The sequence below is a fragment of the Sarcophilus harrisii genome, chromosome 4, assembly GCF_902635505.1.
Source record: "Sarcophilus harrisii chromosome 4, mSarHar1.11, whole genome shotgun sequence".
In the NCBI taxonomy this organism is placed as follows: Eukaryota; Metazoa; Chordata; class Mammalia; order Dasyuromorphia; family Dasyuridae; genus Sarcophilus; species Sarcophilus harrisii.
In genome coordinates, this window is record NC_045429.1 from 49933865 (window position 1) to 49959735 (window position 25871).

Below are 25871 nucleotides of genomic sequence, written 5' to 3' on the forward strand. Positions count from 1 at the left end.
GGCACATAGTAGGCATTTAATAAATGTTATTGGCTAACTGGAACCCCCCCCACGCAAAAAAATAAAAAATTAAGTAAAGGTGCCACATGCTTTTATTGCTTTTCACATTGTATTAGAAATAATTTTTATAGCAGTAAGAAAAGGAAATTGTGATTAAAGGAATAAGGCAAAATTATGTATGAAGCTAATATTATCGTTTGCCTTTAAAAAACAGCCTGGAAAACCAATAAACAATTACCAACAGTCATATGAAAAAAAAATCCAAATCACTAATAGTTTGATAAGTATAAATTAAAACAACTTTACGGTTCCACTTCACACCCATCAAATTGAAAAAAAAAAGACAAAAAGAAAATAGCAATTCTTCAAGGGGCAGTAGAAAGGCAAGCATACTGTCAGTAAAGCTGTGAATTGGTCTGACCATTCTGGAAAGTAATTTGAAACTATACCCAAAGGTCACCAAACTATATATCCACTTTGATCAAAATAATGAGGAAACAAATGCCCCTGATCCATTAGCATTTCTCTATACTAACAACAACAGCCAGGAGAAAAAGACAGAAAGAGAAATTACATCTAAAACAATTATAAAACACAGCAACTATCTAGGAATTAATTTGTTAAAAAGACAAAAATAAATTAAAAAAAAATAAATAAAAAGACCAAAAAACGAAGAGGTCATTTAGATTTGTAATGCTAGTGGAAATGGTACGTGTGCTTGTGTAGGTATCCTATGAACACTTCTGCTATTATAGTAACTACAATATTCCACATCAATTTAAGGCCCACAGGAAGACAGATGTTGATTTATAATTGATTTACCAAGGGGGTGCAATATTTAATTTACCCACCAGATGGGACTATATTTAACAAAGTAGACAACTCAGAAAATCATGGGAAAAAAAAAATATTTTCCTACTGTTCCACAAAGATAGAACAACATTACTCCATAAAACATACATCTACCATGGGCCATTCAGCCATAATCTAATTGATAGGCACCCATTGTGATTCCATGTCTCTGTTACAACAAACAATACCTTATAAGTATTTTTTAATGTATTAAGATCTTTCCCTCTGTCTTTGATCTCTTTGAGATGTATGCCAGTAAGTGGCATTTCTAAATCAAAGAGGAAAAAAATCATGAGAAAAAATCAATCAAATAAACAATAGCAACTATAACAAAGTGAAAATCCTATGTTTCGTTCTACATTCAGTTTCCATAGTTCTCTCTGGATGAGGTTAGCATTTTCCTATCTCAGGTCTTTTGGAATTGCCTTGAATTACCTCATTGTTGAAAAGAGTCAAGTCCATCACAGTTGATCATCACATAATCTTGTTGTTAATGTATACAATGTTCTCTTGGTTCTACTCACTTTACTTAGCATGAGTTCATGTAAGTCTTTCCAGGCTTTTTTTTTTTTTTTTTTTAAATCAGCCTGCTCATCATTTCTTATAGAACAATAATATTTCATTACATTCATATACTATAATTTATTCAGTCATTCTCCAACTGATAAGCATCCATGCACTTTCCTAAAGTGTCTTTCTAATCTCATGCTATAATATTCTCCTTCCAATATTCAGCCACATTGGCCTCCTGTTTCTCTAAGGTGACATTCCAACTCCAATCTCTTTGTCTTTATTCTGGCCACATCATCTCTACTTCCAAGTCTGGAACGCACTCCATTTCCATCCCAGTTTAAGTACTAACTTCTAACTTACTGATTCTTCTCATTCCTCTCCCCTGCTAAGGATTGTTAAGGGGTTCCATATTTTTAAGAAACACTGGAGCCAGAGCATGCAGGAGACTCTGAAGGTATCAAGGACAACAGCCCTCCCCTGCATCCTGACATAATTTGATATTTGCACCCCAAGTTGGATCCCCTGTGTATTTTTGGAGGCAAGACACATACAAACAATCTGTGCCAGGCCAGAAAAATGTTTGTGCAACTGAGGTCCTTTATAGAAAAGTAGACCTTGCTATCTTCATAGTCTAATGTAGTGGTTCTCAAAACATTATTTCTTGGTATCTTTATACTACTAAAATTTATTGAAGATCTGTCCAAAGAATTTTCCTTATGTGTGTTATGTTTATATATATTTACCATATTATACTAAAAACTAATTTTGAATTTGTAGGCCCTCTGAAAGGTTTCAAAAATCCCCCAGGATTCTCTGCCCCACATTTTGAGAACTACTGGTCTACTGAATCCCAAGGGGAAAGAATGCAGTTTTTGCCATCATCTTGCTTCACCCCTTCAGGAAGAGTTACCACAAATTTCTTGTTTTCTGTTTTCTCCTCTTCTTTTTGTTGTACTTCCATAAATATGAAAACTTCTGTAAAAACTGTGAACTCTTTGGATTCTACATGCATGATGAAGTTGTGATTGCCTGTTGACATCCCCAACTGCTAATGTTTTCCTTTCCAAAATATCTTGCTTAACTACTTGGTATTTACTTTTATAGAGGAGTGTAGTAGTGGAAGAAGCGCTGGCCTTGAAGTCAGGAGGAATTGGGTTCAAGCCCTATTTCTGACTTATGCTGGATATCTGATTGCTGGGGAAATCATCTAACCTGTAGTGCTGCAGATCAGGATACAAAATGCAGTCCATTCTGCATGCTGCCTCCAGCACTTCTGAGTGCTGCTTGAACCAGATTAAAATGTAATTGAAAAGTATTTATCAAAATAAATAAAAATACATTAAAACAGAAAATGAGGAAACTCATTCTACTGATACAGATGGGCACCTTCTTTACACTTTTCAAGATCTTAGAGAGTTGTATCTGAGAGCAATGGTGTCTAACTGAAATAAAATGGGAGGTCATTAAACTGTACCTAAGGACCTCTGCAGGATGCATATTAACTTAGTTATAAAATGTATTATTTTTACTAGAGGATACTAGAGGAACTCTATACCAATGAAAAGTACAGTTCTCTAGGCCTTAGACCTATTTATTTGTATTTATTTTGAATCAAATTTGTTTCAATATCTTCCCCTTTATAATGTAAACTCCTTCTAAATAGGGATGCTTTATTCGTTGTATTTGTATCCCAGTGCCCATCAGAGTGGGCATAGGTGTTGAAAACAAAGTGCTCAATATAAAATTGACCAATTTTATGACTTCTTAAACTTAGGTTATATTTCCTTGAAACTTATTATGGTAAAGGAGGGATGTTTAAGCAGTGAAAATTGTTGGCCTGAAAAAAATCACATGTCCCTGTGTTCAGAAAGGGATTCTCTCCAACTATAGAAAAAGGATCATTTGAGATATTTTTCCAGGAAAATATTACTGGGTTCTCAGTTCAGAATTCACTTCTCTGGTTCTGTTTCAAGGCAGGAAACAAGATCAACATTCTGGAGAAAATGGACAAGTTTCCTTTTGTCCATTTTTTTTAAGAGTACAATTCTTGGAAAGTGATTGGTGTTTTTACACCATTTACAGAATGGTGTTTTTTTTTGTTTTGTTTTGTTTTGTTTTTTTAATGAATTGATGGCTCTTTGAATTCTGACCCTGCAATGGGTGATATGGTTAAATGTACCAAGGAGAGAATTGTTGGTAAATATAGAACACATTATGGTGTGTCCCTCAGAAAAATGGTGAAGAAAACTGAAATTAGCCAGCATGTCCAGTATACCTACTCCTTCTGTGGCAAGACCAAAATGAAGAGATGGGTCATGGGTATCTGGCATCGTGAATCCTGTATGAAAACAGTAGCTGGTGTTGAATGGATCTTTAATACCATCTGTGCAGTCAAATCTGTCAACGGAAGACTGAAGAAATTGAAAAATCAATAAAATCTTATAAAATGTCTGTAGCTCATAGTCAAATAATAAATGGACTAATTTATAGGAAAAAATGAATTGGTGCTTTTTTTTTTCACTGTTGCTTTTCAAAAATCTGCCATGCTATTTAACCTTTTTTTCCCTTCATCTCCTCTCAGCCCTATATCTGATTATCTTCTCTAATATTACACTTACTCCTCTCTGGGCCATTTTCCATCAATGAGTTCCTCTGGGTATCTCCACCTGCTTCCATTTCTTCTTAGTCTTGTTTCTGACTTCAAAGCTATGTCCTACCAGACCAGTATTTTCATTACTAACTCTCATGGAGCTCCATGTGTGTTGCCTTTTCTTTCCTTTTTCCCTTCTTTCTTTTCTTTCCCTTTTCCCCTTTTCTTCTCTTTTCCTCTTCCTTTCCTTTCTTCTTTCCTTCCCCCTTTCTTTCTTTCTTTTTCTTCTTTCTTTCTTTTTCTTTCCCTTTCCACTTTTCTCCTCTTCCCTTTCCCTTTTTCTTTTCCCCTTCTTTTTCCTTTTCTTCTTTCTTCCTTTTCTTTCCCTTTTTTCTTTTCCCTTTTCTTTCTTATCCTTTCCCCTTTCCTTTTCTTCCCTTTCCCCTTCCTTTCTTTTTCCTTCACCTTTTCCTTCTTTCCCTCCCTCTCCTTTTTTCTTTCCGTCTCTCCCTCTTTCCTCCCCTTCCTTCCTTCCTTCCTTCCTTCCTTCCTTCCTTCCTTCCTTCCTTCCTTCCCAGCCATCTGGCAGTAAATGTGTCTCCCTCTTGGTAGGCCTCCACCTCTCTACAGAGACGTCAGAGATGTTTCCTTCTCAATCATCTCCGGCCAAAACTGATCATTCACATTTAATCTGATCTGCCATTTTATAGTGTAGAATATGTGCTTTTTAAAAGACTGTTACGAACTGATATGAGGATGCCAGAGGCAGCTGGCAGGCTCCTGGGACACCAGATGCTTCCGGCCGTGCCAACTCCCCCACAAACACAGAGGGATAAGAAGGGGGTGGGGAAAGGAAACAAACATTTATTAAGCGCCTACTACACGCCAGGCTCTGTGTCGAGCGCTTTATGAATATCTCATTTGATTTAATTTAAATGAATAAAGACAAGGAGACATTTCCTCGCGGGTCCTTCGATGAGGCAGGCGCTGTCACCCCGGGGTCCGGGTGTCCATTGGAAGACCAGCACTGGGCCCTTCTCTTCCCATCATCTCTCACTTCTCCCCCAGCTATCAAACGCCTGTCAAAGCTACCTCTTAACTGCGCATGTCCGTTCTGTATTGGCCCCGCCCGCTTTGTTTGTGCTGCTTTCGAATTGGCTCTTCTTCGATTTCCGGCAACCCCAGGAGGTTTCCGCTGTCATGGCGGCCTGAGGTTTCTACCGTCGCGCTGGTCGCTACGGCCGTCCGTCAGGCGGCGGAGTTGCTAGCCCGGCGGACGGGGATGTGACCGCGGGCCCCGCCGGCCTGTCCTGGGCTCCGCGCCAGCTCTCCTGCCCGTCTCCCGCCTTCCTCTCTGCCCGCCATGGCGGGGTCTGGTTGCGTGTGGGGCGCGGAGCCGCCCCGTTTCCTGGAGGCCTTCGGACGGCTCTGGCAGGTGCAGAGCCGGCTGGGCAGCGGCTCCTCTGCCTCCGTGTACCGGGTGCGTTGCTGCGGGACTCCCGGATCGCCGCCCGGGGCCCTCAAGCAATTCCTGCCGCCCGGCACCACCGGGGCTGCCGCCTCGGCCGCCGAATACGGCTTCCGCAAGGAGAGGGCGGCGCTGGAGCAGTTACAGGGCCACCGAAACATCGGTAACGGTCACCGCGGCCCCCCGCGCCCCGGGTCACTTCCCCCTCCCCCACGGCCAGGGGCCACTCCTTTGCGCCAGGACCTCCTCTTTTAGTCGTCCTTTCCCCATAGAGGCCGCTGTGAGCTCTCCGGAGATTTCCAGTTAGGGGCTGGGTGGAGGACAGAACCCCACCAGAGTCAGCTTCCGAGTGGGCCGTTGTAGCTCCCCAAGTTAACCTCCCCAATAGGCGTTTTCAATTCATTAAACGTTTATTAAGTGTCAGGCATTGTCTTTAAGCTCTGGAAAAGGAAGGGTGCCCATAATGTAAGTACTTTTCAGTTAGGTCCCCCATCTGTGGCTTGGGACTGCCATTAATTGACATAATTGTCAATTGTGGAGAAGAATCTCCCCAGGTATTGTTTTCTGAATCTGACGTGTTTGGTTTGCCCATAAATATGTAGATGCATTTAAAAGAAGTGGAAAAACCACTACCTCTTATGTAGTGGGTGCTTAATAAATGTTTTTGTTGTTTGTTGCTCAATCCTTTGACCCTATTTGTGGTTTGTACTGGCTTGGTTTGCCATTTCCTTCTCCGGCTTATTTTAGTGTTTATTGAATTAATAAATGAATCTGGAATTGGAAGACCTTGAGTAAATAATAGCTGTTATTTATTAGCATAAATGTATGACTATGGACAAGTTATTAATAGCTGTTATTTAATATTATTACAATAACACCTACCATTTATGTAGTTCCTTAAGGTTTGCAAACTGCTATACAAAATTATCTTGTTTTATCTAAACAGTAACCCTGGGAAGCAAGAGTTAGTTTTGGAAATCTGATCTTGCCACATCCTGCTCACTGGCTTCCATGCAGCTTTCAGTTTCTTATTCTAGAAAATGAGTTAGATTTGATGATCCATAAGAATCTTTATAGCTCTAAGTCTGTGATGCTAACGTAGTTATCTGTCTTCTAGATGATCTCTTTGAAATATAGAATCCTTTTCAAGAAAACTAAACTGTCCTATATTATGAAGGTATAGTCATGAAATAGGTCTGAAAATAGGGTCATTTTTATGTTTTTGTCGATATTATAAGATTACAAATATGATTTTTTTTCCTATTATGTGAAATGTAATTATTATTGAAGACTGGCTATGAAAATTGCCTATGGCTCTCGAGGAACATAGGATTATCTATAGCTCTTATAACAAAAGGCAGCACTTTCCCTTTTTGGTTTGCTGGCAGTTTTCAAATTCCTTTTTTTAAAGAAAAAATTCATACTATTAGTGATGTATTTCTATTTTTCTGATGTCTATGACACTAGTAAATATGAAAAGGAATTTAAAATAATGTTAAGGTGGTAAAATTCATTTTTCAGTCCTAAAAAAACTTACTAAAATTCTTTGAAAATTTGAGTTTAAATGTTTTTCAGCGTCCCCAATTTGTTAAGTGACTAAGGGCATAGGAACTGGACCTGAGCTCACTGGCATAAAAAACTCTTAAAGGAATTCCCTCTAATCTACATTTTGTCTGCAGCACTTAGATGTTGTGACATATCCTGGGTCACATATTGAATATATATTAGAAACTAGTCTTCAACTCAGGTCTCCTTGGCCCTATAACTAGCTTTCTATCTGATTCTACCATCCTACCTCTTTAAATGTGACTAATGATTCCAATTAAAGTCACAGATAATAAACTGACATTTAATGTCAAGATACTCTTACTGCTCCCTCCCCAAAGAGATTGATTTGTTTTGTCTTGTGGCATTCATTTTGTTTATTGATCAGTATTTGCTTTCTAAATTCATATTCTATCATTACCTAGTGCTTGTTGAATTTGAAATTACTTGTAATTACAGTACAGAAATTATTTGTAATAGTTTATATATTTTGCATTTTTTTTTTTTTTTTTTTTTTTTGGCTGAGACAATTGGGGTTAAGTTATTTGCCCAGGGTCACACAGCTAGAAAGTGTTAAGTGTCTTGAGATCACATTTGAACTCGGGTCCTCCTGACTTCAGGGCTGGTGCTGTATCCACTGCGCCACCTAGCTGCCCCCTTGCAATTAACTTTTAAAGACTATTATATTCAATTAAATGTGTGTGTTTCAACCTGGCTACCAAAGTACTTGTTATTAGAAGATGTGTTTATCTTTTAGTATTATCCTTGTCAATAAGACACACTATAACTTCTCCTCCATCCGTATTGTTTTAGTGACCCTGTATGGAGTATTTACGATCCAGTTTTCTCCAAATATGCCATCACGCTGTCTACTTCTTGAACTACTGGATGTCAGTGTTTCGGAACTGCTTTTATATTCTAGTCACCAAGGGTGTTCCATGTGGATGATCCAGCACTGTGCCAGAGATGTTTTGGAGGCCCTGGCTTTTCTTCATCATGAGGGTTATGTCCATGCAGACCTAAAGCCACGTAATATACTATGGAGTGCAGAAAATGAGTGCTTTAAACTCATTGACTTTGGTCTTAGCTTCAAAGAAGGCAATCAGGTATGAGACTGTCCTTTTTTCATAGTTAAAGCAACATAATTTAGTAAGCTGGGCCAATCCACAGATATATTTCATAGCAGGAGTGAATTAACTGTAATTTGACAACAATTTTATATGATAGAATGGAATGCCATGGAAGAAGTGAAGAAGATTTCTTTTGTGTCTAGCAAGTTTCCTGAGGGCACTGAAATGAGTCTTTGTATTTCTTTTGTTGCTACTGCCTTAAAAAAAAGAAAAAGAAAAGTTGCAAATGCAGAAGTATCGAAATATTTGTTGGTAGAAGAAAAAAAAATTTAAAGAGTTCTCTATGATAATATTTGAAAGGTGCCTGCAGGATTATCTGCCGGATTGTTGTGATCCTAATGTTTGTTAAGGGTCTTCCTACCAGAATTCAGCTCATAACTTTAACAGGATCCTTTTATCATTTCATTTTATTGGGTTTAATGGGTCTCTGTTAAGTGCCTTCATTTGTTAGTTCTTCATGAAGTGTGAAAATTCTTTCTAAATGTACTTTTCTTCATTTATTACCTTGGAAATCTAAACATAGGTAATGTCCTTAATTGTAGGAACAGGTTAACTACTCTGCCAAAAGTTCATGATGCCAACACCACTACTGATTTGTCATTGGGTTATTAGAAAGGATACATTGTATGTATGATAAAAATATGGGACATGGAAGCTCTTTCTCCTCTGAATTGGTTTGTATTGTTCGTTCTTACTCATCTTTAGGATGTAAAGTATATCCAGACAGACGGGTATCGGGCTCCAGAAGCAGAATTGCAGAATTGTTTGGCCCAGGCTGGGTTACAGAGTGAAACGGAATGTACCTCAGCTGTTGATTTGTGGAGCCTCGGAATCATCTTACTGGAAATGTTCTCAGGAATGAAACTGAAACATACGGTCAGATCTCAGGAATGGAAGGTGAGTTGGCTCATAATGATTTTGAGTTTGTTTATAGCTATTTCCCTCATATTGACCTATGTAAATATACTACTTACATAAGAATAGTCAGTCTGAAAAAACTCTTATGATCTCTCTTCTCCTACTCTCTGCTGTTAACTGTCAGTGCAACTATTAACAAGTCCCTTTCTTTGGGGCTGAGTTTTCTCATCTCTGTAATGGGGATAATGTTTGTAATCCTTGATTACCCTAAAGAGCCATTATGAAAATTGAACGAGATAATATATGTCAAATGCTTGAAGAATGTAAAGTACTTGAAATGTTTTTCTTTGTGATAAGAGATTATCTAGTAAAAGGGTGGGTAGTTAAGGAGAAAAGAGTGCTCTATGGAACAAAAGGCAGCCATAAAAAGTTTTGAATGTAAAATTCAACACAAATGTAAAATGCCTTTTTTAGTAATTTTAGTACCTTTGGGAAGTTAGTCATGATATTATATAATGCCATGCCAAGAAATTCAAATGACTTTTACGATCTGTCAGCAAGTATTTATTGAGTCTCTGAGCCAGTATTTTGTATTACAACAGAACAGAGATCGATCCCAACTCCTGCTCATTATAATCCTGGCATTGCAAGGCATGGAAGGAATACTCACCTAGTATGTGCTGTTAGTATTTACTTTGTGGAATGAAGCCTGACACAGAAGACAATTGTAAATGAAATATATCATAAAGATGAGCAAGAAAAGATGAGATACATCAGGAGAGAGATACAATTGTAAATGAAATATATCAAACAAAAAGATGAGCAAGAAAAGATGAGATACATCAGGAGAGAAATACAATTGTAAATGAAATATATCATACAAAAAGATGAGCAAGAAAAGATGAGATACATCAGGAGAGAGATACAATTGTAAATGAAATATCATACAAAAAGATGAGCAAGAAAAGATGAGATACATCAGGAGAGAGATACAATTGTAAATGAAATATATCATACAAAAAGATGAGCAAGAAAAGATGAGATACATCAGGAGAGAGATACAATTGTAAATGAAATATATCATACAAAAAGATGAGCAAGAAAAGATGAGATACATCAGGAGAGAGATACAATTGTAAATGAAATATACAAAAAGATGAGCAAGAAAAGATGAGATACATCAGGAGAGAGATATAATTGTAAATGAAATATATCATACAAAAAGATGAGCAAGAAAAGATGAGATACATCAGGAGAGAGATACAGTTGTAAATGAAATATATCATACAAAAAGATGAGCAAGAAAAGATGAGATACATCAGGAGAGAGATACAATTGTAAATGAAATATACAGAAAGATGAGCAAGAAAAGATAAGATACATCAGGAGAGAGATACAATTGTAAATGAAATATATCATACAAAAAGATGAGCAAGAAAAGATGAGATACATCAGGAGAGAGATACAGTTGTAAATGAAATATATCATACAAAAAGATGAGCAAGAAAAGATGAGATACATCAGGAGAGAGATACAGTTGTAAATGAAATATACAAAAAGATGAACAAGACTGCTAGAAATCAGAAAGGGTCTTTATTTGTCACAAGATAGATATATGTATATATGGGTATATGTGTGTGTGTGTGTGTGTGTGTGTGTGTGTGTGCATACTCACACATATAAATATATGTCAGAGTTGGAAAAGATACATGTTTTAAATACAAGTGAACATGTAGAAAGTACATCTCAGTTCTTTGAACCTTTAGATGTAGGTAATATATCTGACTAGTTCCATAGATTCTTTTGGCACTAAAAAAATATCTTCTATGAGGTCCAGATTCTTATCACATGCTACAGACATTTCTAGACTATGTTTTTCATTCAATGTAATAAAGAACAGGTATGAATTTTCAAACCAATAATTACAAAGGAGAATGATACCTAAGAGTCTTCAATTAAATAGGCAGGAAAGCTCACAAATCAAATCATTGCCTTCCTCTGTCATCTTATACTAATTCATTATTTAGTAATACAGCTGTTTGGTGTTGTGTAGTTACTGAACAGGATGAAGAGACGGATCTGAAGAAAGTTAGAAATTTAAGAATCACTCCACAAAGTATCTGTTTAATAAGTTTGTTCTTCATGATCACATCCATTTGAATTTTGCTATTACACATCTGAATGTTAGGTGGCGCAGTGGACAGAGTGCCAGACCTAGAGTAAAGGGGATTTATCTTCCCGAGTTTTAATGTAGTTTCAGACACTTGATAGCTACAAGCTAGATCCTGGGCACATCACTTCATTGTTTGCCTCAGTTTACTCAGCTATTAAGTGAACTAGAAAAGGAAATGGTAAATCACTCCTATATCTTCGTCAAGAAAACCCCAAATGAGATCACAAAGAGTCAGACATGACTGAAACGACTGAACAATAATATTATGCAGTTGTTTTTATGCTAGAGTTCATTTATACATCATCTATCTCTAATTATACTTATGTTGTAAGATCACTGAGGCCTGACACTATGACTTATATTTTTTTATCCCCATAATACTTAATATACTGTTATAAGAAATATTCAATGCATAAGGAATACTAATATAATTTAATCACATTATCAGAAGATGGCCTCTTCTTCCTATCTCTTTCTTTCTTTCTCCCTCAGGCAAACAGTTCAGCTATCATTGATCATATATTTGCCAGTAAAGCTGTGGTGACCTCTGCAATCCCAGCCTATCACCTCAGAGACCTTATCAAAAGGTACATTACACACTTCTTAATTTAGCCAGAAACAGCAATGAGGTTGTTCAGACACAAGAGTTTTTGCTCTCTTAAGACTTATTTGTGTATCTTATAGAAGTTACTTTGTATGAAGAGTTAGGGTTTTGAGATGGCTTAACTGCTACATCATGGTATGGTATAGTGCTGGATATGGGGTCAGGGCTTAGACATTTGGTAAGAAAGTGTATGCCTCCTTGAAAATTCCTTAACTCCATATATGTGATGATTTCTTAACTGTGAAATGTTGGAACAATAATAGTACCTGCCTCACAGAGGGGCAGATGAAGTAAAAGTGCTCTGGGAATCTTGAAGTAAGAAGTGATAGTTCAATGTCATCTGTTATTAATGTTGTATTCGGAAGTTAATAGCTTCTTTTTATTGAGAATCAGGTGCTGTGCCCTTTCTAAAACTTTGACCTGATGACTGTTCATTAACTGCTGGAAAAATAAATAAATAAATAAATAAAAAACAAAATTTGGCCCCTTGATGCTTTGGGAAGAGGTATATACTTTAGGGAGAAGGAGAACATCGTAAGGTCTTTTATTAGATGACAAAGTGAAATACAGTGTTAGCTATGAAGTTTAAAACAAAAAGTCTTTTTATAACATCAAGACTTTACAAAATTTTTTGTTTTTAAGAGCCTTTGGGTGGGGGCAGGAATGTTTCTGATATCTTTCAAATAAATCCAAGTACATTGTGTATTTTAAGTAAATAATAATGTGGCATATTAAGATGGCATTTTTTGTTTCTGGACATATGGAGTGTAAGTGAGCATGATAAAGAGGGAAGTAATGAAAGAATAAATGTCTTGATTAATTATGGTTTCACATTTTTTTTTTTACACATAGATTTACAGAATTTCAAATTAACTTTAAATTATTTGGGATTGGTTTAAATCATTTGCTGTTTCATTTAAAATAACTGTAAACAATATGATTTAGGAGTCTTAACTGCCAGTACAAACCCAGAAACTGTATGAACACAGTTATAAAACACTTTTCACATAAATAATATCAGATCTAAACAATTAGAAAAATATCAATTGCTTATGGGTAGGCTGTCAATATAAAAATAATAAATTTGCCTAAATTAATTTACTTATTTAATACCACACAAATCAAACTTCCAAAAAACTACTGTATGGAGCTATATAAAGTAATAGTAGAATTCATTTGCCAGAACAAAAGGTCAGGAACATCTAGGGAATTAATGAAAAAAGTATTAGAGGAAGATAGCCTAGCCATATCGTATCTCAAAATTATAAAGTAACAGTCGTCAAAATTCTATGGCACTGTCTAAAAAAGAGAGTGGTGGATCAGTGGAATAATTAGGTACACAGGGCTCAGTGTTAAATGACCATAATAATCTAGTATTTGATAAATCATTTGCTATTGTAGCAACCTATATTCATTCTTGACTGAACTGAATAACTGATACATATTTTTTGAAAGACAGAACAACCTAATAGAAAGAGACTAGAATAAAAAATTAGGAGATTTAAGTCTGATTGTTGACTTTATTATTTGAGAAAATTTATCTTGGGCAAATTATGCATTGAATTGATATATATCTCTCTCCTACTCAGAAATTTTCTGTAGTTTGAGGTAAACTATTGAGTAAAGTTGGTGGTGTGTGTTCAAGGCCCTGCACAATTCATTTTAATTCAGCAAGTATTTATGTAGTTCTTTCAGATATTGTGTGCTTAGTTCTAGAAACACGAAGGGGAAAGACAAGACCTGCTGTCATAGAGTTTACTTGTTAGTTGGGAGAACAGGCAGGGAGTATGAAGGAGAGCTTATAAAAAAAAAAAAATTCATGGGAAGAATGAAGATATGCTCAAAGGGAGAGCTTCAGATAGGCTATATCTGAGGAGGAACTAATCACACTCTTGGTACTGCCTGCCACTCTCTCTTTTTAGACTTCACTCTTAGTACTCAGGGCTGGTCTTTGTTCCAAGAGCATACCCTTTGTGTGAACTGATCCACTGCTGTCTCTGTGCTTTATAGCTCCCTAAGACTGCAGAATCCCCTGCCCCCTTTCTTTCATAATTTTACTCAGCCAGAAGGTATTTCCCAGTCCTTCATATCAGAGGATTGTTTTGTACCTCTGCCACATATTTGACAAAAGGCATTGTAGATCAGAGTTGTTTATGTTTGTGTCTTTTCTTTCTCCTGTCCTCCCTCACCCCCCAAATTGTAGACTCTTTGAGGTTCTTGCCTAATCTTGAAATTTTCCTGATGGCCAGTAGGACAATTGCACCAAGTTGATGCTTAATTTAGTGTTTAATTTTGAATCAGTTGCTTAATCTCTTTATGCCTTGGTTTTGCCATCCATCAAGTGAAATAAACATATTCATTACTTGCTCCTATTTTCCCTCCCCCTCACCAGCATTTTTTTAAGGGTAAAATATAATACTTGTGAAAATGCCTATGAAGAAATGCAGTAATTCAAATTGCTGAATTTTACTTTTTCTCTCCCAAATTTCGCTGAACTTATTAATCAGAAGTCGATAATCAGTGAACTTATGGGTGCAAATGGAAAGAAGATTCTAGTGAAAATTGTGACTCTTTAATATTATTGTAGATTATATTTATCATTTCAGATGAATATAGAGCAGCTTAAGTTAACTTTAAATTCAGTTTCTCTTTTTTCTCTCACTGTTAAAGTTGCAATGATGTCAGGAACTTTTAAAAATATTATTTTGTATTTTAGAGACATTAAATTAAAGAAGAAAAATTCTTTCCTATTTTAGCATGCTTCATGATGATCCAGGCAGAAGAATTCCAGCTGACATGGCCTTGTGCAGTCCTTTTTTTAGCATTCCTTTTGGTAAGTGATACTTGTAAAGCATAAATTCTCTTTTGATCAGTTGAAAATTACCTGTATTATTGGAGCTAATGAATGTTCTCAGTCAATTCACTTTTCCTTTTGTCTTTTTACTGCTATCTACCAAATTGTTTTTCCAGAGTGTTCTCATTTAACAATGTAATCTGTTTTAATAGCCCCTCATATTGAAGATTTGGTAATGCTTCCTACTCCTGTGCTAAGATTGTTGAATGTGTTGGATGATGACTATCTTGAGAATGAGGAAGAATATGAAGGTAAATCTGTAATAACTTCTCTGTGATCTTAAGAGAAAATGAGGGAGGGCTGCTGGTTTGAGTTTTTAGATAGGTATTATTAACATTAAGATTAGCTTCAGGACATTTATTTTGTTTTGTCTTCAGATCTTTCAGAATTGCTCATGAGATACCTTTTCCTGTCTTATCAGTTCCTTTTTTCTTTTCTTTTTCACTATACTCTACATACCTGCTCCTAGGTTTGGGTTTCATCCTTCCCATTTTTAATACTGTCCCTTTCAACTCTCACTTAAAATTTTGCTTCAAACTTCTCTTTCTATGAAACTTCTCCCAGTTATTGCCTTGAACACCTCCTTCCAGCCTTCCTCATATTTAGCCAAGTGAACAATTCTAACAGCTATTATTAATTTTAGACCATGCTTTTTCTATGTTTATTTTACATTTGTGGGCATTTTATATCTTCCTTTATATGTTCCTTAGAGACAGGATCACATGTAACATTTTCTATGCCAGCTATATAGGGCTGAAATTAAAGATTTTCATACTATTAAAATTTTGTAAGTTTTATGCTTCCAATGTCTCTGATATAGTAATAAGATAATCTTTACTGAAATACTTAAATTTGCATTATTTTATATGGGCAACATCTTATGATTATATTTGCAGTGTTCAAGTAGTTTGTTCCATGAGGAGCTGAACATTACACTGAACATTAAAGTACTAGAGAAAGTACCTTGGTTTCTTATTTCACAACTAGTTCATATTCTAAATCAAATGAGTTTACATTTGTGCTAAGTATTTGACAGACTTCAGAGTGCTATATAAATGGTATTGAACATTAAAATGTTATAATAAAGTTTGTGAATTAAGCAAGGCAGTTACTCTCATTTTGCTCTAATAATCAGATGTGGTAGAAGATGTGAGAGAGGAGTGTCAGAAGTATGGGCCAGTGGTGTCTCTGCTTGTTCCAAAGGAGAATCCTGGCAGAGGTCAGGTAAGGAGATGGTGTGGGAGCAAGAGAGGTATAATCCACAGGACTTCAATGAGTATTTAAAAATATATTTCTTATTTTGACATTTTCTAAGCACTTGCCTGTAAAGTACCCCACATTTAATGCTGAAGATTCAGAGCCAAAGATGGAGCAATTTTTTTTTTTTTTTTTTAAGGAACTTATACTTTGCTGAAGGATGGAACATATGGTAAAGTGGGAAAAACACTGGCTTTGGAATCAAAGGATCCAGGTTCAGAATTTCTCCCTTACTTACTACCAGATAAACTTGGGCAAATCACTGAGCATCTTAGCCTTAGTTTCCTTATCTGTAAAATAAGAAGATTGGGTTAAATGGCCTCTTGGTCCCTTCCAGCTCCACACATATACAGAGATAAACAGAGTTTAATAATAATATATGCAAGACAGTTCGAGGAAAGTGAGACAACACCAAACTCGAGGAGTCAGAAAAAGTATTACAGAAATGACACCTGATTCTGAAATACAAAAATGAGGTGATGATGCCTTCCGGCCATGTAGGGACAGGTTGTAGGGACTTGTGTTATAGAATTGTAGGTATAGAAATTGCAGAATCTGGAGGTTTAAAGGGACTTCAGTGGCAAAAGGAATCTTTCCTAGAACAATTTTGAACAACTAGCTATCCAGTCTCTGCTTAAATAGCATACATTAAGCACCAGTTATATGCCAAGAGCTGGCACAAGCAATCCAGTTTGGCTGGAACATAAACTGTATGAAGAGGAATAATGTTAAGACTGGAGAGGCAGGTTGAAAACAAATTGTGGAAAGGCTTCAAAGCTAGGTTGTGACAAGCTTGTATTTTATCCTGGATTATGCTGTAGACCAGAGGTATCAGGACTGGTAACCTGCAAAACTCCTGAAGAATGCATGAACCAGATTAATTGGGAATGTCTAACAAAATAAATAAAAAATAATGTATGTAAATCATACAAGTGTTAATTTGTGGTTTTTTAAATCATCATACACCCTGAGAGATCTTTTCTTGTTTGAATTTGATGTCACTGTTGTGGGCAGCAGAAGATGTTTGAATAAAGCAGCAGGTTAGAGCTGTTTCTAAAGATTATTTTCATATCAGTGCAGAGGTTGAATTGGAGAAAGTTAAGTGTAAAGGCAGAGAAATCATTTGGGCTATTGTAATAATCTTAAGTGTGAGACTACAAAGTGCTCTATTAACTCTATTAAACTCTATTAATAGCATCGTGAGTAGAAGAACTGACATGAATTATTGTGTGAATTGAAAAGACTTATCTACTGATTAGATATAGAATGAGGAAAGAGTCAAGATATCTTTTGTCATGATGTCATGAATAAAAATCTGAGTGACTGGTAGAATAGTACTTTCCAAAGAAATAGCTTGGAAAGAAATGTGAACTTAAAGTGGGGAGAAGGGATTGATGATTCCCATTTTTTGCCATCATCATTTTGTGATACAAGATAACAAAATAGAAACAGTCAGTTGATCATACAAGATAAGGAGAAAGATTAGGGATAGAATTATATCCTTGAAATTGAGAATTTGTATTTATTGATGATTTATTATTTTAGATATATTCACAAAAAATAGTTTGTATATTTGCATTAAATTCAAACAGGATTTAAGTGAATTTTACATTTCTATTTTTGTCTGGTGCATGGTTTTTATAATGAAATTTTTTAGTAGCAACACTTAAATAAAATAGAGTAATCATTAGAGAGGTCAGGTAGTATAGTAGGCAAGTAAAGTGAAAATAGGGTCAGAAAGCCCAGGTTTTAGCACAGACTGCCAGTAACCAGTTGTGACTTTGGAGGCCTCTATTTTCACATCTCTAATGTGAATGAGACTGTTGTCCTACGTGATGCTACAGGTTCTTTGCACTTCTATACAATATGATCTTGTAGTTCTAAGTGAAATTCAACGATAGTGAATTGGGGGGGGGAGGGGGAACTTATGTCTTGAAAATTTTTATTGTTGCCAAAACTGAAGATTCTCATTCTTCTTTTTATAGAGGGAGTTTATTACTGTAAATTTCACTGACCGTGGATTATTTTAATCCAGACTTAGTTTATATGTGGGGCATTCCTAGTGTTGAAAGGCCTCTTCACTGATGTGTTTCAGCACTCTTTCCATAATTTGTGGCCTTAGAGAGATGCTGAAACAAGGAGAAATGATTTGGCCACGGTTTCATAGCCTATCTGTATTAGATAAGACTGGAACCTAGATTTTTGTGACTCCAAAAGTTGCCCTTCTGGCTACTAAGCTAAGCTGCTTCTCAGTTGATTGAATTAACAGAAGAAAAAAGCCAATTTCCTCCATTATGAATAAAACATTACTGCACTGAACTCTGTGATTGTCCCCAACATACTAAATTTCATTCTTCTTTTCTGCATCATTATCTGTACCCCATCCTCTCCATCCTGGGCCCTTTTTTCTTCTCTCTTTATTTCATCTTTCTCAGAAATCTCATCGGCTTCCACAGATTCAATTATCATCCATATGCAGATGAGTCACAAATCTATATATCCATTCCTAATCGCTCTTGAGCTCATCTGTGCTCACTAATTACCTTTTTAACATTTGATACTGAATGTTCCACAGATAATCTTTAACACAATATGTCCCAAGCTGAACTCATCATCTTTTATCCCCAAACCTTCTTCTCTTTCGTATTTGCTGTTAAGCATACTGTGGTCTTTCCAGATCAGTTTTAACCTAGGAGTCATCCTCAACTACTCATTCCATCACCTATATCTAATTAATTTAGTGTTGTGTCAGTTCCACTTTTGCAACATCCCTTTGTCTTCACCATCCTAGATTAGGTCTTCATCACTTTTTTGATGAGATGTCATGGTGGCCTTATTGTTGGAACATTCCCTCTATATATAAGTGCCAGAGTGATGCTCATAAAGCTTGAATCTGACCTAGTCATACCCTTGCTTAAAAAAGGCAATGACTATATGTTTCTTCTCTCTGTTTACCATTTAAAAACCTTGGTGTTTGCTCCAGTCAACCTTTGCAGATTTATTATGTTAACTCTATCTTATAACCATACCAAATGTTTGCTGTCCTTATATTAGGTTCCCTTTCCTTTTCTCTACTGCTAGTTAGCTTGGTCCCTGTTCAGAGAGGCCCTCCCTCCTCCCCTCTGCCTCATAGAACTATTTGAAGTTCACTTTAGTGCCACCCTTTATATTGATCACCAGGCTTTCATGGAATGCCTGCCCTGTGTCCAGAATGGTCCTAGGTACTGGAGACACCAATGCCAAAGATGAAGCAATTTCTCCTTTCAAGGAGCTTATGTCTTAACCTGAAAGAAAAGTATATGTAAAAAATGCTATGTATTTACTTATATTGTGTTTATGATAATTAATGTGGATATAATAAATTAAGGTTTGCAAAGTGTTTTACAAATTTCATCTCATTTTATTCTCAACAAACCTGTTAGAGGTAGGGGTTATTCTTGTGTCCATTTTACAGATGAAAATAATGAGGCATAGAAAATTTATGTGACCTGCCCAGGGTCACATAGCTACTAAGTACCTGAGGCTAGAGATGAACTTAAGTCTTCCTGAAGTCCATCCTTGGATCTGTCTTGTTATCCCTCCATGTGATTTCCCTTTGATAGAATGGGAGCTCCTTAAATCTAGAGATTGTTTTGTTTTGCCTTTGTATCCTCAGGGTGTAGCATGTAGTAGTTTTTTGTTGTTTGATTGGAAGGTGGGTAAGATTTTTTTTTTAATTTTCTATCATAAGTTTAAATCATTCAGAGAGCTCTTTATCACATTTTGTCTTATTTGATATTGTTGGAAATGGCATGTGGTATAGTAGAATGAGAACTTGGAGACATTCAAAAATTTGGATTATAGTTGCAGTTTTGCCACCATCTCCAGCTAGGTGACCTTGGATTTATTGATTGAAATGAATGTTGACATGCTGAAAGCCAAATACAAGGAATAAATGCTGGAACAAAAACGTTAGTTGAAGACAAGAAACATCTATGCTTCTAACATATTCTTCGAGGAATAAAGGGCAATTGTCAAATGTATTTTATATATTTTTTTGACCTTTAAGGCAGAGTGAATCTATGAGACTGTCATGATAAATTATCACAAATGCCTCAAGACAGTCTTGAGAATGTTACGTCCAAGTGTAATTAGGATCAGATTTTGAAATGATAATAACGTGAGTTTATAATTACATAAAATATAGTATTTCCAGAATGCTTTCATGTCTATTATTTGCTTCTCAGATCAACACTTTGAGGTAAAATAATAACTTACATATAAACTCACATATACATGTATACATATATACGTACTTACATATTCATACACATATCCAAAACAGTGCTTTCCCTATTTTATAGATCAAGATATGGAAATCTTAATAAGTTAAATGATTTGCCCAAGGACGGGAGGTAATAAGTAGCAGAAGTGAGCATTAAACCTTGATTTCCTGATTCATAAACCCGTGGGGTTTTTTTCCCCTCTCTATTACATCATAATGCTCACTAATAGCTATTTAAGTAATGCCTGTTTAAATGGACTCGTTTTGATATGGGAGGAGTTTTTTGGTTTGAATCTGTAGTTTGATATAGAAAACTATCAGAGAAGATTATCTCTATTAATGTTGATTGCCAACCGTTCTACAATTTAGAGGCTATTCTACATTTTTGAAGTTGTGTGTGGGCCTTATCAAGTGAGATTTAAGCCTCAAAAATGTTTCTTGAGAGGAAAAAAATGCCTTTTGGGGATGAAAACCACTAATGTGTTAAAACCTCAAATGTTTTGATAAAACACAAATTTTTCCCCCCCAAAAAAGACCTAATGAATCACTTTGAGCCAGAACCAAAGAAGCAATTAAATCTTGAGATTACAGATAAAAGTGCTGTAAATGTTCTGAACCCAGAACGTGAACTATGTTTAATTTAGAATAAGAAGAATACACAGCAATGGAAATCTAGTTAAAAACCTGATTTAATTGCATAAAGACTAGACTTATTTTATATTGGCAGAATCTTTAATCACCAGGAATGTCATAAACTTAGCTTTCTTGTGCTCAGAGACTACCTGGGTGAGAGATGTTGGAATTGTGATTAAGCAGTTCCTTAAAAATAAAGTCCTTCTTCAAACCATAATCTAATTTTTATTCATCTCTTGCCAATTGGAATTTGTGACAGAGGAGCTGTGGAATAATTCTTATATTAATTTACATGTTCTACTCAGCATTTATTATTGAAGTTTATAAAACCTCTACCAAAGTAGGCTTTATTTAATAGGAGGAAATGCAGGGATAATTGTGAACCAAACATGATACTAAGTATTATAGTTTAAAAGGTGGCCAACAATATTTGAAGTGAACAGGTTATTCATCTAGAGAATAATGCCATTACTATAACTTTGGTGTTAAATTGTAAATGATTATCTGAAGAAATGTTTCTCACCCTTTTATGTACTGAAGCACAGTATTGATGTTATTGGGTCAGACATCACAAAGTGAAGATTGTTTTACTTTCTACTTCAGATGAGAATAGAAACACTGTGCATCAGACAGTGACAGAGAAGTAGGGTGTCAATGTATAGGTTGTATATAATACTCCTATAACTGCCCTTTGAATGGATGATCTCAACATATCAGATATATAAAGACCAGTCACTAGGCTAAAATTTAAAGACTATTTGGCCATTTCTTCTCTTTTTAAAAAATTGAGGTTACTGCTAGGAAAATGTACATTGCTTTCTGGAATCATCTAAACTTGTCTTTGGCTAACAATGTCTAACTGTATACTGTTTATATGGTAACATTGTAATCGTTTTCATTTAAATTTTTAAGTAAAATTGTATTTTAAGAACGTGTTCCAGTGGGTTTTTGATGCAAACAAACTTAACATCACTTTCTCTGTCCTTCTTAGGTCTTTGTTGAATATGCAAATGCCGGCGATTCCAAAGCTGCCCAAAAATTACTGACTGGAAGGATGTTTGATGGGAAGTTTGTTGTGGCCACATTCTACCCACTGAGTGCCTATAAGAGGGGATATCTGTACCAAACCTTGCTTTAATCACTGACCTGCTGTCAGGATACTTGTTAGCTCCTCTTCTTCCATTTTCTAGGTTATTGTGTTTCCCATCTGAATGCAAAAGAAGCTTACCATCCTAACAGGAGTAATTTGTATATTTAATCCTATTGGCCTACCGCGTTTTCCAAACCGTGATTGCAAACTAAATCATATTTCATCCTGAGTAGGACAGGACCAGAATTCTGCCTAAACACTGAGGTAATAGGATCCATGTGGCATCCCTTATCTCTGCAATAGGGCAGGTACTGACATTCAATGTAGAATCCAGAAAAGAGTAATTCAGTTATATGGTCATGGAACAAGAGTTCTTGATAACATGTTTCAATGAGTGTTTCACCAAAAATATTAGGATGTTAACACCAGTTAGAGATTCTTTTTGTCTTGTCAGGTAATTTTTCATATAATTGATATCCATAACTGGCATTGGAAGTTCTCAGTACTATTAAGTAATTAATGCTTAGGCAGTAATTTACTAGTTGGTTTTTAACATGGAGTTGTGATTTATTTTTTAAAGGACTACTATAGCCCTGAATGTTCCTTTAAAGAAATTCTGGTGAGGCTACCTAAACATTTTTATTTTAATTGAAACATTTACATTGGAAAGTTAATGATTAATCTTGCACAATTCTTAAGCCTGGGGTGTGTGTGTGTGTGCGCGCGCACGCTCGCACATGCGCGCGTGTACATGTACATATACATATATGTTTGTGTGTGTGTTTGTATGATTGACAGTCAGATGTGTATCTTCTGTTGGTTAATACAGTTTAGGCTTATTATTTTCCCCTATATATCTCAAACCTATAAGATATGAGAAGTGAATTTGGTAACGCAGGTGCTCAGTTGTAATTTCCATATATTTCAAAATAGGCCATTAATTCCCAAGCAGTTTATGGCAAGCTTTGGGATTGGAAGAAAAATGGAAAGGGGAAAAGCAAAATCTAAACTGTACTTACTTTTTTTTTTAAATATATATTGAAATCCTCTTAAAAGTGAATCTAAGGAATTGAGGAATTTATTTACTTTAGGAGTTTTGCTACACAAATATTTTCATATCATCCAGTCTTTTGTAGGACTCATAAAGTCCAGCAGTAAGACTTCTTGAGCTATGCTTTTCTCTGCTGTAAGGAAATTGAACTGGGATCAAAAGGATGGAATTAGATAATAGATTTAAGAAGGCGAAGAAAAGTCAGCAAAAGAAGTAGAAGGTCAAATTTTCCTTTTTTTAATATTCTCTTCTTTTTGGTGGAAACAGTAATTGAAGGATCTAAGTGGACTTTGGCTTTAGACTGCAAATGGTTTAGGAAGCAATAGAGACACGCTGTTAATGGAGAGGTGAAGAACAAAGAGACAGAGAAAAGTACCTCTGTACTTGGCTCTAAGGGATTCAGAATCTAAGCTGCTAAATCAAATGTGATACGAGGATTTCAATATTAATGAGTTAATTAGATGTATATTCTGTTTATGCAGTTATGTTCCTCATAGTGGTGCTTGAGACTATTTTCCCTAATATGTTTCCTTTAAAGGATTTCACTGTTTTAAAATTAGGAAGTGTGAATATCAATAGATAGCACTGATGCTCTCAACTTCTAATGAGTGTAAAAAAAATTGTATAATAATATGAATTGTCTGTTCCCTTATATGAACCAAGTGTTTTTGTAAAAAGGAAAATGTCTTGTTCTTTCCAGATTGGAAACTGATAGCATTGACCCTCTTCATAGTCTTGCCTTGTGTATGACTTGTGCAGGCCACTAATTGTAATTAGATTAATTAGAATTTTCATTTTAGAGTGGGCTTTTTTAGCATTTTAAATGAGTCTATTTGCCATCTGGATTGTTAAGTGTTATTTAGTCATATTGGAATTTCTCCACAAAAATAATATTTGTTGTAGATGACCTTATTTATTGACGTACTGAAAGGACTTTGTTATGAGTTAGTCTCATCTATAAGATGATCCCATGGCATGTGCCCCAGAGATACCAATATAGTGAGGCTGCACTGTGTTTTTTTAAATGAAGACCCATTGCTATTATTTTAATCTCCTTCCTAGGACTTCTTTTTCTAGATTTAAGATTCACCCTTAGCTCCAGCGATGCAGAGAACCTAAGCTTACCTGAAACATGAACTCATCTTCCTTTTATACTAATGGTAGCTTCTGTAATGATTTTAATACCAGGTCTTTACTTTGAAGGCACGAAGGTTGATGGGCACAGAGCACAAGTAAATTCTTCCTAATGAAATATGTTCTATGCCAGTAGATATAGCTTTTTCATCTCTCCAAAAATATCCTCAGAAGTAAACTGCAGGTAGACTATTAAGCTTATTAGCTCAATGTGCTACTAGCATTCTGATGCTAAACTCGGCATTTTTTACTTGATGTTCCTGCTGACGACATCTTTGTATACATACCATACACTATTATATGGTTAATACAGAGATTTTGGATTTTATTACACAACATTTTGAGGTAAATTTGGGGGCTCAAGAAGATAGATTATGGTGAGTTTAAGTGATAGCATTTTGAAATGCCAAGGTGATTTTAAAAAATATTGTCAAAACTAAGGAAAGACCTATAGTCTCTTACAATGTGCTTGAAATTGTAAGGCCTTTCATGGCTCTTGGTTTAGCATTTCTGCCAAAGATGATATTGGCGGGTCTTTTTCCCATCCTAACTTTAACATAGTTTAATCTTTTGAAGTCAGACCATATAATATTGAAAGGCAATTTTCACAATTCATTTTTAGGATAAAATGTGGGGCAAAATTTTGATGATTTGAAATCAGCAAGGATCTTTTGATCATTTTTCAGTGGAGCAGGATAAAGGGGTCTTAATCACTTAATCACTTAACCCCTAGCCTCCTGGCCAAATTGTAACTCAGGTAATTATTTTTGTGATTTTATACCTATACTTCCTTTTCTTGGCTATTCTCTCATACTTAATACTGATTGAGTTGAATTTTTTTTTTTAAATTTCTCTTACTATTCTGTAGTATTGACACATAACTATCAGATTGCTATTATATGCTCCCACAAAAGTAGTGAATACATAAAATCTTTTCTAAACAACCTATAGTCCCTTGGATTCCTTCAGTGAAAGGTGCTGTGAGTAGACACTTTCAAAACTCATGTGTATATAAAGGAAATAGAAGTCACTTTGATTAATTGAATTATACTTTGACACCTCACATTCTACAAGAATAGTACTACCTAATGGTTGGTGTCAATTATATTTCAATGAAACAAAAGAATATGAAATCTTCTGCATTAAGGAAACTATAAATTATTACTATCGGATGTCTTCCTTGCCTTGAAATCATCAAGATACTGATCTTTTGAGGAGTTCCTTTTTCTGCTATGACTTGAGCTGAAAGTAAGACTGCCTTCATTTGGGTCATATTCTTCCCCCAAGTTTCACCAAGGTAAAGATTTGCCTTCTTTTTAGGATTCCTGCTGCTAAACAATCCTGAGATTACCTTTCTATTAAATGAATATTTAATATCCTTTTAAATATCCTGAAATCTTTGTTTAATGTGTTCTCTTTTACATTAATTACATTATTTTTATTGATGTTATCACTCACATTCATTGACTAATTCTAGAATTGCCTTCTAGAATACATTGCATTTATGTGCAAAAAAGGCCAAGACAAAAATATGATATATTTTGTATAGCAGAGTGTCCAACATAATATTTCTTGAGGGATTTAGTAGTGTGGCATTAAAACCTGCTGAAAAAGAGGATGCCATCCTGCTGTTAATTTGGCATTATTTATCAAATATAATTGATATTAGAGTTATAATTTAAGTCTTTATTTATAAGTTGGGCTCATTCTGAGTTTGTTCATTAGTTGTTATTGCAACATAACATGTCTTTAAATTGAATTTTTAAAAACAATATTTTGTGGAAATGAATTTGTCAGTGTAGTTGCACATGAGAACTCATCACTAAGTTATCATGTACTTTACATGTAACGCTTA

At 35.5% G+C, this 25871-nt stretch overlaps 2 protein-coding genes across 3 annotated transcripts; both read left to right on the forward strand.

Annotated features, from left to right (window-relative positions):
* The first annotated feature begins 3530 nt into the window (after positions 1-3530).
* LOC100922910 (60S ribosomal protein L37a-like) lies at positions 3531-4153 on the forward strand. The gene has a single exon (XM_012547615.3). The coding sequence runs from the start codon at positions 3531-3533 to the stop codon at positions 3798-3800; it is 270 nt and encodes an 89-aa protein (XP_012403069.1). The 3' UTR covers positions 3801-4153.
* Positions 4154-5109: 956 nt separating this feature from the next.
* Positions 5110-25075, forward strand: UHMK1 (U2AF homology motif kinase 1). 2 transcript variants are annotated; one of them, XM_031936793.1, is made up of 8 exons: positions 5110-5586; positions 7782-8074; positions 8804-8995; positions 11622-11716; positions 14490-14566; positions 14740-14838; positions 15723-15811; positions 15984-16105. In XM_031936793.1, exons 1-8 carry the CDS (start codon positions 5319-5321, stop codon positions 15999-16001), a joined length of 1131 nt encoding a protein of 376 aa, XP_031792653.1. In that variant the 5' UTR covers positions 5110-5318; the 3' UTR covers positions 16002-16105. The 2 variants fall into 2 exon arrangements, with proteins under 2 accessions (XP_031792653.1, XP_031792652.1); XM_031936792.1 differs by lacking the exon at positions 15984-16105 and adding an exon at positions 21733-25075 and having other exon boundaries at positions 5112-5586.
* Positions 25076-25871: the final 796 nt, after the last annotated feature.